The 18910-nt window shown below is 40.6% G+C and overlaps 1 protein-coding gene across 4 annotated transcripts in view; it reads right to left on the reverse strand.

The window, feature by feature from the left end:
* ripor2 (RHO family interacting cell polarization regulator 2) overlaps positions 1–18910 on the reverse strand; it is a 78735-nt gene that overhangs the window by 15814 nt on the left and 44011 nt on the right. For all 4 annotated transcript variants that reach the window (XM_018697988.2, XM_018697987.2, XM_051066878.1 and 1 more), the window contains exons 2-6: positions 8566–8686; positions 5016–5171; positions 4399–4477; positions 4044–4067; positions 3629–3682 (exon numbers count right to left, since the gene is read on the reverse strand). In XM_018697988.2, coding sequence (XP_018553504.1) covers positions 3629–3682; positions 4044–4067; positions 4399–4477; positions 5016–5171; positions 8566–8686 — 434 coding nt within the window. The remainder of the gene's footprint in view (positions 1–3628; positions 3683–4043; positions 4068–4398; positions 4478–5015; positions 5172–8565; positions 8687–18910) is intronic.

Genomic DNA, 18910 nt, shown 5'->3' on the forward strand with positions numbered 1-18910 from the left:
CACACACACACACACACACACACACATTCACTCACTAACAACTTGCTGATGGATGATTGTTAAGTCATCCCTCACGGCAGCTGTCCTGCACAAAGAGACACGCCTGAGCCTACGCACAAACACTGACAAAAACACGTACACACTTACTGTAACTCACAGCTGCTGAAACACTGAAACGTCCTCTCATAGCTGCTGACTGATCAGCTGTGAGGAGTTGTTTTGACTGTCCTGTCCTGAGATGAGGTGAAGTGCATGTGCTGCTTTCACATCACTGAAAATATACTTCATCTAATGACAAAACACTCAACTGATGTAACAGTCATTGACACACATTCATTCTCATATCTGGTATTCCAGTTGTCCTGCACACAAGAGTCATTGTTGACTTATTTCCTGTATATCACTCTACTGAGGGAGCTTCTTTTCTTTTTTCTTTTTTTTTTAATCTCTGAAGTGCTCATCACTCTGACAGCAAAAATATAAAGGTGATGATGGCCCCTTCTTCCTCTGTACAAAGGCTTATCAGCACACAAAAGTGCTCTTCCTTTTTTGTCCTGTTGTGCAAGCTTGGCTAGGCCATAATTAGTGTGTTGAAAGCTTTATAATGCTAAAATAACCCAACTGATACTGGCTTTCTGAGGCCGATACTGACACTGATATTTTGGGGTTCGAAAAAAAAAAAAAGAAAAATTTTACTATCTGCAATTAGTTTTTACACTAATTGTGAACAAATAAAGATGATCTTGTCAGTGTTCTCTGGTGAATAAACTCTATATAGATAGTTTGTAAATTACCTCAAAAATAAGTATTTCTTGTTACTTAACCGGCCGGCATACACATATACAGCAATATTATTGATCTTTTATATATGAATAAAGATCTGATCAATTTACAAAGCACATCACCTACAAGCACAACTGGCTTTTCTCTGAATCATCGCAACATCAGTTCACAACTACAACCACTCTTTATATAAGGATGAGGCCTCCTCTTTGTGTGTCTGTGTGTGAGAGGGAGAGAGTTAATTTCCTGACCTCGATGCTTTTGTGGCTGACCGATTCTCTTAGCTGGACTCCCTACAATTGATCTCACTCGATAGCTATCTGCTGATGCTGATGTTTTGGAAAATGGACCTGTCCTGTGTGTGTGTGTGTGTGTGTGTGTGTGTGTATGTGTGTAAAAGCAATAGCTGTTTATGGGCCAGACAGGAGGCATCAAGGGCTGCTAGTGGCCTTGGTACTGGTATTAGTTGTATTCATGAATCCAGATGCATTTCTTCTGTCCCAATTCACTTAATAATTCAAATGTACATTTTAAGTTAAAATGTAGAATATCAATTACAAATGAGTCATTATTAAAACTTTTTTCCTGTTTGTATAAAACCTGATGGCGCATCAAAATTTTTCAGATACCTTTGTTGGAAAAAGTCAGGACATGAACTACACGACAGGACTGTTTCTGGCAGTAAAATAATATTTAAACAATATCTATAATGCACAGAAACTCCAGGAGTAAAACTTCAACTGATAGATCCAAATATTGACAAAGAATTTGCGAAATCAATTCTCAGTCCAAAGATTAGAGAATTTTAAGAACTATTTTATCCACAGTCAATAACCTGCACAAAGTCATAAAGGAGCACTGGTATAAATTTAGAAAGTAACAACACAGTAAGCACCAGATTTAACTTACTTTTTAGCTGTGCTTTGACTTTTGAGGCTTTTTACCTGCCCGGCAAAATAAATCAGTTGCTCCTTCACTATTTCAAATATTTACAAGTGCATTCAAATCTATTTTTGTACAGAGTTGAAGAGAACAGAAGAGCTTCAGAGTAATTTTGGATTCTAAGAGAAAAGATTTGTGTGTGTTTGTTTTAACTGCATCCTGTGACAATCTCACAAGGCAGCACATCTGTTGAATCTGCTTGTGATTTGTCTTTGATATTGAAGTCAAAGTGGCAAACACTTGCAGATACATTATTACCTAACTTCCTGAGACAGCCTCACCTATTTTAAAACCACTCATCAGAGCTTTTTTCTATGTTCCCTCCATCTCTTCCTCTTGTCTTTAAGGACCCTGTCAATCGCTCCTCACTGTAGCCTACTAACTGGCCTGACCTAGATTCAGTGTTGCCTTCAACCCTTCAGAAACACTTCTAAGCCACAAATGTGTCCAAGAACCGTGTCTTTGTCCTGTGCTGCATTGTTGTGTAACATGTTTGCTTTTAAACATCTGAAGGTGAGTTTTTATTGTCTGTCAGGATGTAGGTGAACATAAAGGGTTAACATCACCCAAGAGCTCCTCGGGAGTTCAAAGACTCCCATCTTCGGGTAACCATGGTTACCTTTGGAGCTGCGCTGTTGTTTGGGCGTGTGTGTTCTGATTGCCTGCTGTCACGTCTGAGTTGACGCACAGCGAGGGAGGCCGTTACAGGGCTACAATAAGGGGATGTGGAAGAAAAGTCACAATGCCTTGCAACCTTGCAGGAGATTAATGTCCCCACCCGACCAGCAACCTGGAGGACACCACATAAAAGAGGATATAGGGGAAAAGTTCCTCTTCCTGGAAACCCTGGTGGGGAAGCTTTTCACTCAACCTGCTGGAAACTTATCTAATACACCAACACATGAACCTGACAAGACCAGGAACACCACCCTAACCTGGCAGCAAAAAAAATCCTTCCTGAGGCTAACTTTGAAAAGTCAGTGAAATGCGGCACAATAGCACAACCTTACCTAGAAACTGAAATTGAATCAAGTAGGATTGTTACCTCTGAAGAGAGACAGGCAAGCTGTTCCCTTTGGTCTCCAGCCTTTATGCTAAGCTAAGCGCTAATCTGAGCCAAGCTAAGCTAACCAGCTGCTGGCTGCAGTTTCATATTTACCATACAGATACAGGCAGGTGACAAATCAAATGAAAAATGAGTAGAACAATAGGAGGTCAACACCCCCATGCATACGAGAGGAAGGTCACTGAATGGTTTGATCAGTATGAAAATGATGTAAATCATATGCTATAGCCTCCACAGTCACCAGATCTCAACCTAACTGAACACCTGCGGGAGATTTTAGATCAACAGCTCTCTCCACCATCTCCATCATCAAAACACCAAATGAAGGAATATCTTGTGGAAGAATGGTGCTCCATCCCTCCAGTAGAGCTCCAGACACTTGAAGAATCATTGTTAAGGTGCACTGAAGCTGATCTGGCAACTTGTGGTGCCCCAGCACTTTAATAAGGCACTTTATGTTGGTTTTTCCCTTTCATTTTTAACCTGTCTGTATGAGACTGGTATCACTATTCTCATTTAACTCTTGACAAGAAAGTGAATAAACATCAAAAAGTCTAACTACTGCTTTAAAAAAAAAAAGGCAGAAATATGCAGCAGCATTGTAGCTCCTGAGTGTTAGTGTGGATGCCAGAGTTGTGGAGAGGCTTGGGTAAAAGAGGGTTTTGAGATGAAACATTGTCAACAGCACTTATGCTTTCCAAGGTGCCACACAGACAGGCAGGACATGGATCAGACTGAAGACTCAGTGCTGAACTCAAGACAATTCGTCTGGTGTAGAGACTGACAAAATCATAACAATCCTTGAAAAATACACTCTTATCACAAATCAGTGCTTACCTTGCTCATGTGAAACTCCAGACGTCTCATGTACCTCTCAATGGTTTTGATTTGCTGCAAAAAAAGACAGACACAGCACAAGATTTACTGCCGCTCAGGAGAATGTGGCTACATATGGTTTACAGCTGTAAAAATAATGATTTATACGTCCATACCACAGGATATAATGAGGCCCAGTTTGCAGTCCTGTCTCTCCTTACTGGCCCATCAACCACTTTTCCCTCTTGCATCTTTTTTTCTACATTATTCCTGCAGCCCTTCACTTCTCCACTCTGTCCTTCCTCCCTCTTTTATTCTGCCTTCAGCTGTTTCTTCACCCTCCTTTCAGCTCTCTCTCTTTCTACATCAAAGATTCCCCAATACACACCAAACTTGGAGCGCTTGTTACAGTGGACCCTCCCCTCCGTCAACTCACCTTGTCGAGATCGTACAGCACTCCCTGAGGAGAGAAAATACACACACACACACACACACACAGTCAGTCTCAGGCTGCTTAAGTAATGCAAAGTAGACTGCAGTTGTCTGGCATCAAGAAAAGATCCTATTAAACACTCTTTCCAGTGATTCTCTAAGTGTACAGTATGTGTGTGCGTGTGTGTGTGTGGACTGTGGCAAATAAAAATGTGAGATGTTGCCATGTGTGAATCCATTACACTGTCCTTGATGTATAATGATTGCATATGATGTAGCATCATTTGTATGACAATTAAAAAAAAGGTGTGACATCACAAACGTGACGTAACGTAAATGAACGTGCTGTCGTTTCTCACCAGGCGAGAGTTTCTCTTCATGTCCTTCATCAGAGACATGAGTTTGTCCAGCTCTGTCTGATGAACTTCCAGATACTCACTATAAGGCAGAAAAAAGAAAACACTTAGGTCTCATACAAATGCATTTCTTGTTGATTAATCTGCATATTAATCAATGAATCTTTTGGTCAATAACAAGTCAAACTACCATATAAAGGCATTGAATCCTTACATTTGAGAAAGTGGAATCAGCAAACATTTTCACTTGGAAAAGCGATGAATTATTATATTAATTAATTTATCAAAATTGTTGCCAAATAATTCTCTGACATTCAGCTTCTCAACAATCGATTTAATCATTTCAGCTCTTAAAGTAATAGAATTGTAAAGGTGTAAATGCACTAGAAGATAATGAAAATAATATGTACATACTGACAGCTGACAGTATATAAACATTTGTGCAGTTCTGTGAATATATGGAGCAGAAAATGTCAACAAGCTGTAAATGTGCACATTAAGGACTGGAACTGTTCACTCACAGATACTCTCGCCTGCCTTAAAGGAAACGATTACTCTAGAACATTTGATGAGTTTACAAAATGTGTGTGTAATTGCACATCAACATATGAGTTACTCACTCCAGGCCTTGTTTGAGTGCAGTGTAAACCTCCTCCAGTCTTTTGGGCTGCGGCTCTCGGGAGCTGCTGCCTCCCTTGTGTCCTGACAGGTGAGGCTTCTTGGGCTTGGACTGAGGCTTCTTCTGCACCGCTGAGTTCCCCATGAAAGAGTTACACCTGAACAAACACAAATGAATGATGGTAAATACAATGGAGGGTCCACCGAGGGCTTGTTTTTCTTTCTTTCCCAGTGAGCAGGATAATTTGCCGTCTGCTGTGTCTGGAGTTTAAACACACTGTGCTTCGTGACATTTTCAAAAATCTCATCGTATAAGCACGAGAAAGGAAAACCGACGTGGCCTAAACATCTACTTTGGACTAAAAGGTGCAGTTCAGAGTTACTTAGACAGACAACATTACACCTCATTTGTCCACAGTATTCCTGATAGCCAGGCATACAGGCTGCCTGTAATAATGTAGCCTTAGATGAGATCTGTGTATTATTGTACAGCATCTTGAACATGCTCCTGGGCCTGACTCTGCAAGATTTTATCTCATTTGACAGATGGAGAGGGCTCATTGAGTCTGTTCTCCACGAACTCAGTCATACAGGACTGACATTTTTACACTACATTTTAGACAAGCACACAAACTGCCAGCATAACCTCAACAGTGAAGCTCTTCATCAGTCACAGGTTGTGCTAATCACAAGTATGCACACACACATCTGCAACCACATGCAAACATGTGCCCCCCCAACCCCCAACTCCCATTTATCTTCTGCTGGAGTGAACTTACAAACACACACACACATTGAGGCAATTGCTCTCCCAGCAATAAATGACATTCAAGTGTTCAGTCTCTTCCCCATGGTCCTACAGCAGTTGACCAACAAACAGTGTGACTGACTCAGGGGGGGAGGACGACAAATGAGTTAAACAGAGTTCCTTAGTGGATGTGTGTGAATAAGAGGCAGCAACTTCTGCTCATTTTTTCAATCAATTAATCGAATGAGTTAGTGAAAAAATGTCCATCACAACTTCTCTGGCCCAAGGCAATGACAGCATGTTCATCAGACAAGTAAAAAGCAGCAAATTCTTACATTGGTGAATGTGGAACCATCAAATATAAATGATGTTTTTGATCTTAAGAATAATTCTCTTTCATCACAACTATTTGTTTTTAGATGGATTTTTAGGTTTTTAGTTTTTAGAACTATTTAGAAGACTACTTTTGTGTCGATCGATTAATTGATAAAGTGACTAATCATTGCAGCTCTACAAATGTGCAAACCTGATGTACCCACACAGTATGCTCAGTATGCTGATATTTATCGTTGAGTTTCTCAGAGAACAAGGTGGAACCTTTAAATTGCTTGTTTTAACTGACTAACAGTGCAAAAAGCAGCTCTGGGTTTGGAATTTTTGCTTGATAAATTACTAAAAATTACTAAAAATGCCTCAAGAATGATCAGAATTGTTAATTAAGGATTCAACTAATGGTTTCAACACTATGTCTAAGCCTTAGATATTCTGTTTCTACACAGTACAGCCACCTCACAAGGCTTTCTCTCTTCACATCATTCCCATTTTTAGGTCACAATCATCTTACCCGCTCATGCACATTTCAGCCTTTAAAACCATTACAGATTTAGCTGACAAATGACATTTCCCTAGACTTAATGAAACGATCCCAGAGTTATCTTAGGGACATGGCGACAACCAATTCCAGCGGTCGACAAGTTGGAACGCGCCACGTCTTGCTGCGCGCCAGGAAACGCAGCACAAGTTAAGCTAAGCTGCACACGAATGTAGGGCAATGCTGAATGAGAGCGCTGCGTAGCCTTGGGGTCACGCAAGCTGTGGTGCAGTAGGGTCTCTTGGCAGGGGGCACGCACACACACACACACACAGAGAAACACACGTACATGTGAACACAATTCTGTACGGACTTATAATTTTGGATTTGCACCCTTACACACAAACTGCAAATTCTGCAGTTCGTGCGCATGCATAAATGCACATGACACTTGCACATGGGTACACACATGGAAAGTCTTTGCTCTGTTACACAGCCACACACACGCGCACTGACACACTCGAAGGGCCTCAGAAGCCGTATCTCTGTAGCGTTCAACCTCGCTCATTATCAGAATGGTAACTTGTCAGTCGCTGTCAGTCGCCCCCACACCCGAGTCATTCCAACCAATTACACCATTCAGTGTCTGAGCAGAAAGAGGGGAACAGTGTCTTCAAATAGGTTGGCACAGCAGGACCAGGCGCCGACAGCCGAACGTCTAAGATCCTAGGAGATAATTTCCAGATTGTGAATGTGAGAGGGCTTTGTCTTGTGGTGATGGAGTGAGAGCCATCACATATGAGTCAAAGAGGGAGGAACACAGATAAAACTCTTATCTCCCAAGAACTTCATCGATCTCTGACTTCTCACAAGCAACTCCTGGCTATGAATGAAACAGCGATAAGGAGACTGAGTTAGCTGTGTGGTTATGCAATAAAGTGATGATCACCCTTTAAGAATTCAGCTCCTTTAAGGGATCTTGAGGCTTGCTGTGGCTCGCCGAACGTCATGAAGGTTGGTTCCAGGTTAGTGAATCATAAAATTCTTTGTCTCTGTGCAACTGGGGTTAGAACGTAAGCCTGGTTACAGTGGATGTGTGCCGACAGTACACAGCTAAATATGCAAAATCACGGGATGTAAAGGTTTTGTGGGATTTATTTAAATTTGATAGTTGATACAGCTGTACCTACGGAGGAGAGTGTGTTCATTCACCAGGTATTATAAACCCAGTGAATGAATACCAGTGAAATTACTATGGTTACGGCTTTTACATCAGAAACTTTCACATGTTACTGAGGAGTCACAAGTCACAAGTTATTTTAAGACAGTGTAAGATTTGCTTAAAGAAAGGGGACTTTCTTTAGTTTTCTTAGCCCTACAGGTCAGTTTATCACATGAAAAAATCTGATCATCTGATCATCATATTTAAAACAATGTCTACATAACACATGAAGAGTCTGGTATATTAGAGCCTGTGGCTAAACAGCTAAATAATGTTGTCTGTGGTTCTGGAGGAACTCTGAGGAAATAATTAACATTATCATCAGATTGGGTTTGAGATGTGTTACAAAACAGGGGTATGGAGTTTGAAAGAAGTGCATTTATCAGGCAGGAATGATCTATTTGCTTTTGAAACTTGACATCTCTGGCTCTGCTGCTTCAATTTTGACCATTCGTTTTTTCAAATCTACCTCTTGCAACTCCCCCAATTTTATAGACGTATTACACAGAATCAGTGAAACAGCCCTTTAAGATTACCAACACTAATACAACTCTTTGATGCCTGATCTACTGTTGACATAGTGATCATAAACATATTTTCTGAAGAGCTTCACCTCCAAATCAATAGTGGATGTGACACTTTAAACTTAGTCGTGGAAAATCAACCTGTTCTACAAATTCTCTCCATCACCCGCTGACCTAAATTGTTATTGTCAGAAATAAGTAACACCAGTTGATTATAGATTAACAGCTTTTCAAGATTTCTGCTTACCGTGAGCGTCGCTCTTGCAGCGTGCTGAAGCCAGCGAAGGACTGACTCCGGATTATGCCATTGGGCCCTCCGGGGGAGTGGGTGCCTGCTGCCATGATCTCTGGGACGTGGGATGACACTCCTGAAGGAAGAAAAAACACAAAACAACAGGCATATAAATTCTGTTACATATAAATCCACTGACAATATTTGGACAACAAGCAAAGGATTATGGTCGGAAATATATCACAAGGACAATAATAGCACCTTATGAACTCAGTTAACACAGTGAGTTAGTTTACACAGAGGTTAACTGGAGTGCAGTGAGCATTGTGCAGTGTAGCACACAGTAGGTGCTGTTGGTGATGCTCGCTAAGTGCGATGTAGACAAGCAGCATTCAGAGCCTGCGCTAACATGTCTCGAGTCCTCTGGCCTACCTGCCAACTACAAACATAATTCTACTGTTACTGTTTCATTTTTCCTTTCACAGGCAGGTGTCACAAAATACGCCTTCTGTCATTTTCCATTAAGTGTGGTGTTCACTTTGTGCATATTTTCTACCTGAGCCATCATTCAGACACCTCTAAAAATGCAATCCATCAGACTGACAGCTGTTTAAAAGGCATATACTATGTGTCACAAGCACAAGTCACTACATACAAAGGCCATTTTCACCAATTAGAAATCTATTTCTAGATGTAATGAATTAAAGGAAAGCCACTGCAAACCGTCCTGAGTTATCTAATCAGCTTCTCTTATAGTTAAGACATCTTCTATCACCGTGTCTATATTTAGCAGCAGCAGCCTGTCAGAGTTCAAGCTTTTTTAAGCTGGAGATGCAACATGACTCACGTGGACACTTGGGGAACAAGCTGAAAATAGACACAGAAATGTCCATCTATAGCTCGGATAATGATTTAAGAGAGATCAGGTACCCAGAGGGAAGAATCGACTGAGATAACTCACAGTTTTAACCAGTATGATGAGATTTTTGCACAGATTTATGGCACAACTGTAGCTTAACAACAATCTCTCATGTTACCTTAAATAAACAGGATCCCAAAGGATTCCATGCAGCAAGATACACAGATTACAAATTTGGGAAAAAGATAGCACTGGTATCGGGGTGATAAACAAACTGGCAGGTACTTGGGGTTTCAGGTCAGTACATCCGTAAGATTAAGTACAGTGAAATATATTCCTCACTTCTCTGTCATTCTGCCAAGTGCTGTGCTTTAATCACAAAATGAGAAGAACAGTGATGACGATAAACCTTGGTATAAAGGCGAGATTCGCACTTCACCAACAAGCCTCAGCCATAAGAACTAAACTCAGGACCTGAACTGTGAATTAAAAGTCCCCTTTCAGCATTCCTGAGTGTTTGGTTGCCGTTAGATCCCAAGGCTCTGGAGCAGATTCTGGGGGAAGTGAAGTCCGTTTCCTCACTGATGTGTATTTGCCCTTTCCTTAACCTGAACCCAGCCTTCACCCCAACCAGTTATCTCTGCTTGCTCCCAAGCCTTGGAACCTAATGTTCACCATGTGTGTTTCCACTGCACATTAAGATAAATATCATTTGAAGAGTGAAGATTGAACAGTGAAGATTTGGTAGTGTTTGATGGACTTTTTCCTACAGTGGCTGAGTTTAGTTCCTCTGCTTCCATAGTTCCTGGAATCTTTTGGTCAAAAAGAGCTATTTGAGGGCTGCTGATTTCTGTTTTAATATCTGACCTGGATTTTTAAAAAATCAGCTCATTGCTCACTAGCTCTCTCAGTTGCAGTGTTCATCATGGTAAACTCTGCCCTGACAGTTCCAGGACTATCATCAAGTATTACCCTATAGGCAAGGCATGGGGACTATCGCTGAGGAACTAAATTTAGACCCAGCTTCCTCCAGTTGAAGCAGGGTCACCCAGGTTAAGGTTCCTGAGTGCCTGACATGCTTCCTGGTTCCTGCAGTGGTAACGTGCCATCTAGACTCACGCTAAATATTTAAATACTGAACAAGTGCAATGATGGGTTATCAAATACAATTACATATCAACCAAGTTCAGAGATGAAAATCATGAATAGCGAGAAACACTGGCTCATCTGACCGACATGCTGACCTCGATGTTGATAATGTGATGACTGTAAAAACTGCAGCAAGCCAGAGAAGTGTCATTTCTGTCTCGTTAATCTGTATTGCTTCACAACTGAGCTAAATGGAAAGTATAGTAACACAGAAATGCCTGGAGGAGAGACAGAGAGAGACAGATTTGTCAAATCAAATTAAACTTTGCTAACAAGCAGAGGAATCAGCCTGTGAAGACTCAGTGTTCAGCTTTCCTGTGCGTCTGCTTCCCTTCCTCACATTAACCAGTTAAAACATCCCACAGCGTTACCAGTTGAACAACTTTGCCAAACTAAGTGACAAGAAAAACACTGCTTTTTTTGGTCTGTTTGTGTGTGTCACTCTGTTTGTGGGGCTCTATGTTTGTATGTGCTGTTTTTTTTCCCACTGATCCATCCATCTTTCTGTCTCCAGAGGACAGGCTATCTCTTGTGTGTTCATCAGAAGGGGGGGCTCATGTCGTCACACACACACACACACACACACACACATACCACTTCCCTCCACAGACACCACAGTACTACAAGTGATTGAACCAGCAACCTGATATCCTCTCATTTGGGTTCTGTGGCAGACAACACAAAGACCTGACATGGGGCCTAAGGAAAGACTAGATCTGGGTTTTTGCAGTTGGGGGGGAGACAATAGGCCAGTGAGACTGATACTGTTCAGACTATTAATAGCATCAAGCTCACTGTAACACAGAGGACCCTGGTAGCTGTGACTCAGAGACAGACAAAAATATATCTTGTACACAGCATTTTAGGCTAAAGACAGTTAAAATCATTACCGCAACATTATTAAAGCTGCACAAACCATAAGTTTTTATTTTAACAATGGACCATGTTACAATCAGCAAAGTGAAGCCTGTTGCTGATGGAGACAAACCCACAATCAATTACCCAACTTAGCAGTTTCCTGAAATAAACTCTCAGTACCAAACAGCAGACAGAAAAAGTTAGTGACTAGCTGGTGAAAACAGTGGAGCGTTAAGCAGCTAAAGAGCCAGATGAGTTTGTGGAGAAATAAACAGAGCTAAAATGAAAGTTGATTTGCATTCACAAAATGCCTGGATGCATGGCTCCAAATGAAGACTCATGTTACTCTGTGGTTTCTGGATGTGTAAATAAACAACTGTTGCTGTTTACACAGTCACCCTGTCAACTTTATGAGTGAAACAATGTCAAATGTTGCATTTTAAACTTGTTTTCAATGGATGCAATTTTAAAGGGCAACACCAGCTGAAATCAAGTAACTGACTCAAGTGTTTTAACTCCTCACCTTGCAGTAGTGATGTAGAAGTGTACTTTAGGGTGTGTCAGTGCACAGTGACGTCACTGTTGGGTGTGGTTATTGGTACAACAGAGCACATTCCTAATTGCTGTCATAAGCATTTAACTTGCTCTGAAATATTTATCTGGATATCAGGAATTTGATCACATTATGTGGTTATATCATTTTCACGTGATTCTACTGAAAGTCAGTAATTACTAATACTACATTATCTCCTTGCTGATCACTAATCATGACTGGCAGCAGGTAAAAAACCTTACAGGAGAGCAGCAACTTGTTCTGATGCTGTGGAGCATTTCAGTCTCTGGATGTTCAACAGCACAGTTTTCTGCCTTGCCTTGTTTGTCTCTCTGACTTTCTGACTCACTCTCCTAAAAGAAGAGCAGTGGGTGGCAAATGATGGTACATTTTGTTACCTAATGTTCTCTGGGTAATCACAGAACAGGCACTCTATTCCCCGCACTTCCCAACCATTTCCTCAAGATTTAGAACGAGAAGACGTGGACACCTGAGAACTAAAAACTGTACACAGTGATACAAGATGGTATGAACTACTCAATTTCTAGTCCCTTCAATGACTTGATGTTCTCAAGTGGTACAAGCAGCTTGTTCTACCCATGATGAAGACTCAAGGGAATAACACTGAGAACGGTATCGGAGAGTACATGTAGAAGATAGTTTCATATTTACCTCAGAGTTACAGAGAGTGCTCACTAAAACCTAACACTGACAGTAAGCTGGAGACAGTATGAGAATCACTTTAGTGCTTGTTCTTCATTCATTTCCAGGAACTGGCTCAGCCACTGCTGAATAAATGTGACACTTTATAAAAAAATAATTATCTTGTCTCTTCTCTTCCTCAGATAAAAACACAGTACCTGTGTTTCAACCATAACACAATAAACTTTATCAGTGAAACATCTGCAGCACCTGTATCTAAGCTGTGAATGTTTAGCTAGCTGTTACACATTAAATAAATATTGGGAGGTGATTGAATCAATTAATTTTCAAGCAGAAATGTCAAAAATTATCTGCATATAGCTACTCAAATGTGTGGATTTGCTGCTTTTCATTGTTATATATCATATAAAACTTGATATATTTTGGTTTTAGACTGTTGGTCAGAAAAAACAGAAAGAAAAGACAAGTGAAGGCATCACATCAGGGTCCAGGAAAATTGTCCTGGACATTTTTCACTATTTTTTGACATTTTATAGACAAAAAGATTTACTGAAAAAAGAATCTGCAGATTAATTTAAAATAAAAATCACTGTTGTTAGTTAATGTGTCATTTTCCTCTCTATCAATGTTTCAAGGGTAAAATATTTGCCATTTACCCAAAGACAAAGAAAATATATCCCGTGTTCTTGCAGGAGACATTTTGGCATGAGCCTCAGCGAGCCCCTTCAAAACAAACTTCACATTTAAATCGATGTTTCCCACATAGATAAAGACACACGCACATTCCCTCACAAAGAGCTGAGTTCAACCACTGAATCGTACAAACCTCTCAGCTACACTTCTTTGCGCCACCGACAAATAACACATTCTCACACAAGTTAGTGAAGGGGGGGCTGGAAGGAGAGAGCAGAGCACCTGATGTGATATCAATTTGCCGTAAGCGCTCCGAGGTCCATGTGCACTAATGCATTCGTCCCACCCCTGACAGTGTGTGTGTCATCTGCTAGTACATTTGCTACTGGCTAACCACTATTAGCTATGTAAGCTACGCTGTTTTATGAAATTTTGTTTGAACAAAAATTGGCACATTTCAGGAGGAATGTCTGTTGCCATCTGTTGCCTTTTTACTAAAATGGCTTTGTGCCATTTTCATTTTATTATCTATGTCTCTAGAGCTGGAAGCAGGGGTTTGTTTAATGAACTTTACTCAGTTTTTCTCTTTGCTTTTCAGAGTTTCATAAACTTCCAAGGATAGTCGCGTTATGCTTTTCTCTGTGGTTTTACTTCCTGCAACAGCACCAGTAGAGAAGCTAGTACAGCTACCAAACAACCTCCTGATGCTTTTGGCTGTACAAGTCCACACATAAACCTCAACTTTCAGGGAAGACACAAAACACCACATCTCACAACTTCTGAGTCCTCCATTCATATTTGGGGATCTCTGTACAGGTGACTCATATAAATTGATTTCTTCAAACATTTCTTCCACCGTGGTCTCTTCGGTGACTGTGACTCACTGTTGTTTGGTCTGTTCACCACACTTTCTCTACTTTTCACTCTCATCCTTACTTTCTTTTTTTGTACAAATTTGTATTGACTGTAAAATATGGTCTTTTCCTATGAAGAACAGTGATGAGATAAAACCAGTAAAAGCCAGTTTATATAAACAAACACTGCAGCATCTCTGGATCCTTCACACCGATAATCATCACATCAGTCTTTCTGAGCTTCTCTCCTGCTGTTAAGTGTTTCTGTGCCCACTGCACTCTCCTCCTGTATACAGGAGTCTCGCCTATACTCACAAACAGATGCATGCACACACACAGACTCTTGAATAATCCAATGAGTGTGTGTGCCCCTTTTCCAAACGTGTATGAGTGTGTATTTATGTGTAAAAACCAGCATCAGCCCACAGTGCATGTTAACAACAGGAGGCTAATTCTTAATGCCTGTATAAATTAGTCTCACCATGGCAACAGAAGACAAGTGTGTTACGTAAAACAACGGTTATGAGCCAACTGCCAAGAAGTAGGACACACACCCTCATGTTACAGGGCCGAGGCTTTTAAAGCACCAATCCTTCATTTGGAAAAAGCGGTTTTTGTAGCCAGATCTTTTGCAGATGATGCTTTAAATGTATCCACAACTTCATCAAAGGCATCCTTAAGCTTTCTATTTTTATCCATTTGTATTTACTGTGACAGGAAGTGAAGATAAAAATAGGAGGAAATTAAAGAATAAAGCAGGCCAGAGAAAATGAGAGCTTTTATGCAAAACAGGAGAAAGTGTATAAAAAGATGCAAAAGTCTGGTTACAGGGCACAAACAATCAGGGCTCTGTTGAAACAGCACAAATCCAAGAGATTACAATGACGATACACTGTCAACATATGACTGGAAACAGATTAACATGTTCCAACACACCCTGCAGGTTGCAAGCGTGCGCCTAAAAGCTGCTCAGTTATTCCTCATGCTACACATGGTCGTGTCCATGCTTGTGTGAAATGGTTCAGCGACGAGGATAACTGCTGGCTCAGCTCCAAACTGGACTAAAACTGACTGCTGGCTGACGTCCCTCGGCCAAAACATACAATATTGTTTCTTTGTGTCCTTGTTTTCCTGTAATCCCGGTCAAAACTGAAAACAAGAGGGAAAGACACCTGACACTGCTTGGTTTTGTTACTTAAGCTCAGCAGCTTGTTATGAATGTGTCTCAACCACTGTCAAAAAAGAAACCAAGGTCTATTTAGCATGCTCGTTTCGCACTACAATACCACTGCATGTAAGTGAATATAGCTCCTTCAGATATTCCCTCAGAATGAACAATTGAAGACTCATAGTAAGACATCCTGAAATTTCAACATGCACAAGATTAATTTTGAGATGGAAAGACGCATGTTTTAATCCCGCTCTCATCACATCCTATTAACCTGTTGACCGTTTTGGAGAGAACATGTTCAAATCCAAAACTCCCTGCAGATAAATCATGTGACATCAACAAATTTGCCTGTAGTACACACAGATGAGAGTAATCACAAGCACCTTCATGTTTATGAAAGGAGACAACAGAATGATGCACATGCAAATGCTAATCTATAGCACTATACAGCAGATAGATGATGATATTGCTCCTTAACTGAATTTGGGATGTGACCATTTCTAGCTACTTTCACAACAGGAACAGAGAGCCTCATTATTCTCAGTGCAGAGGAAAAGTGAAAGCTCTTCCTGAGAAAGGAGTACTTACTCATCTTCACTAAAAAGCTTCTCAAAGCCACTAAAAGGCAGGGAGGAACCTGTTCTAGGATGACAGTGCACAGCATAAAAATGTCAATATCACCTTGTGAGGCTGCAATGAGATACCTTTAATACTAAGAATGGTTCTGTTTTCACTGCCGGCAAAACACTTTGACTGAAAAGGAATGAAACCTGGAGAAAGTTAGAGATCAATTAAGTGTTTTAAGTTCATTTTTACTTAAAAACACAGAGACAAGCGCTGTACATATTGTGAAATGCAGGAAATTAAAGCTGCTATAGTCAATATTTTTATATTCACAATGGACCAAATTACTACATGTATATGAAAGGTGTCACTTTTAGTGACAACCCTACAGAAAATTACCATCTGGCAACAAACTGAACTGACTGTCAAGTCGGCCAGATACACAACTCCAAATGAAAGCTAATATTGCTCTGTATAGGGTAGATGTGACTCAAGGCAACTGTGTGCTAGTATGTTAGCCATATCAGCTTAAGTTTAGTTTACATCAGTGTTGTGTTTATGGCTTATATAGCTTCCACTGTCTCCAAATGGCTAAAAATATCTTTTACTTGAAACAGAAAGTTGAGCAAAGTCTATGTGAAATACATGTAAACAAGTGAAATCCTGAAACCCTGAAAACATCCATCTAAAGTCACTAGCTTTGACAAGTGTAAACTAATACCCCCCTGGTTACCAGGTTGTAAGACATATCCACATGACACACACACACAGAAAGAGAGAAGAGAGAGAGAGAGAGAGAGAGAGAGAGAGAGAGAGAGAGAGAGAGAGAGAGAGAGAGAGAGAGGGAGAGAGAGAGATGTTGTAATAACATGACCCGGTGACAGTCAGGAATTCACCAAAAGCTTTGAACCTGAGAATAGAGACGCTGTTGTTACGGCTGAGGTCACCCCCACATGTGACACCTGTAGGATGATAAATAACATATTTATACTCTGACTAAAGACTAAGAGTCACCAGCTTGCAGTTCCAGGAATCCAATCACACAGACAAAACACACAAAAGAAACAACAGGCAGTACAGAAATTTCAACACATCCTGTGTGATGTTGGTATGCAGCGAGGATACGTCAGGTACAAAAAGAATCAATGGCTTGGTCAAAAGTCATCAATAAAGATGTGAACAATGCCTCTTTACAATCATCCCTTTGAATGGAACACAAATGTTTGACAAAAAAACAACCTGACACACGGCAAAGACAAAGTAACTGATGACACATTTTTACAAGTCAGCCTGGGTGACCTGAAACAGATGAAAAACAGTCGCAAATCTGGACACAGATTTGAAGTTTGCTTGTCAAGAAACTGGGACGATTCATTCGTCTAAACAACAGCAAACTGCTCCATATGAAGATATGACGGTTTGTCATGTCACAAAGTTTGTTCAGGCACAAATGCATTCTCTTTAAGGGAATAGTTTGTGTTTTTGGGAAGTAAATATGAAGCTAGAGCCATGTGACGGTCGCTTTGCTTAGCATAAAGACTGGAAACACAAAAATGTGTTTTTTCTTTAGAGTTAAAAACAATTACTGTTTGTTTTCTTCTGCTTGACTGAGCTCCCTGTGTATCACGATCCTATCTGACCAAAAATTCAGACCCAGATAATCAGACTCTTCTGATCTCAGACGTCCTGCCATGGTGTATTCACTAAAAAACAACCAAAGCTTTATCAGAGAAACATTAGACTGGTCAGACTATAAATAATACAAACCAGAATCAGCTGACAAACAATTCAGTCATCTGATCTAGTTTAACTGTTTATTACCAGGAAAACTGGATGCGTTGCAGAGGGGACATGACTGGTATATCGGTGCCAAAGTGTGGGAATCAAACAGTCTGCCATCTGCCGTGTCTGTGTGTGTGTGTGTGTGTGTGTGTGTGTGTGAGGGAAGGCCAGTGCCAGCTCCATCACATGAAAAGTCGAGGTCAGAAATATTTCTGATAAGCTACAGAAACAACACACATGTAAACAATAAATCTGACATCTAATTTTCTGATTTGGGTTTTTTCAGGCCTGTGTTTACCTGATTTAATCCTGTTTCATTTATGTATCACCTCGATCAGGAGGAGTATTTAGTACGTCTGTTCTTTATATTCTTCTTTTGAGCCAGTACATTTAACACTTCTCTCCATCTCAGTGACATTTCCCCGCTGTTCAAAGGCACCTACTGCTCTCTACACCCCAGTGTGTGTGTTAAGTGTGTTCAGATTTCCTCACATATCGTTAACGTGCGATTATAGTCACTCTATTCTAATTATAGGTCATCAGTGTCCTCGTGAGGCAGAGCATGCAGGAAAAAATTAAGGCCAGGATATGGAGTGGCATTTAAATGTACAGATGACCAGATTAACTGAGGCGTGTCTGGACTGAAGTTACATTCAGACAGCTGCCGCTGACATTTCAGCAGTGGAGAGCAGCATGTAATCACTTGTGAGAACTGTAAGCCTGGACTCAAAGATTATTTTCATGACATTTATACATTATTAGACAGTACAGTAGAAAGCAGCAGCAGCAGCAAAGAGACAGGGGCTTAAACCAGAAGCACATGATGTGTCTCTTGCTGACTTGGTGTCCACACACTGACAACAAAGTCATTAAATGCTGCAGTCAAATCAAGTAGCGCCATGACAACACCATCACAAGCAAATCTGATAGTGCTGCACAGCTACTGATGAAGATTTCTCATGCTGAGTACCAAAGTGGGACAGCATGATGTCCTGACACCATTTTAATGCAAGTCAATTTACTTAATTTCACCAGGATGATCAACTCGGTATCAATAATCCTTTGCAGTGTTTATAGACAAACAAACAATTTAATCATATTAAAACAGCAGTATCAGCCTGTTAGTCACATGCACAGACGACCAGATTTCAATCAAAAATTGAAAGCCTGCGGACTAGTTTGTTCCCATGTGGACTTGTTGAACTGTTTCCAGACAGTGACACCATAAAACCTCATGCTGCTATTGAGCACAGTGGTTCTGTCAGCAGGGATGC

Source organism: Lates calcarifer, linkage group LG3, assembly GCF_001640805.2.
Source record: "Lates calcarifer isolate ASB-BC8 linkage group LG3, TLL_Latcal_v3, whole genome shotgun sequence".
Classification (NCBI taxonomy): Eukaryota; Metazoa; Chordata; class Actinopteri; family Centropomidae; genus Lates; species Lates calcarifer.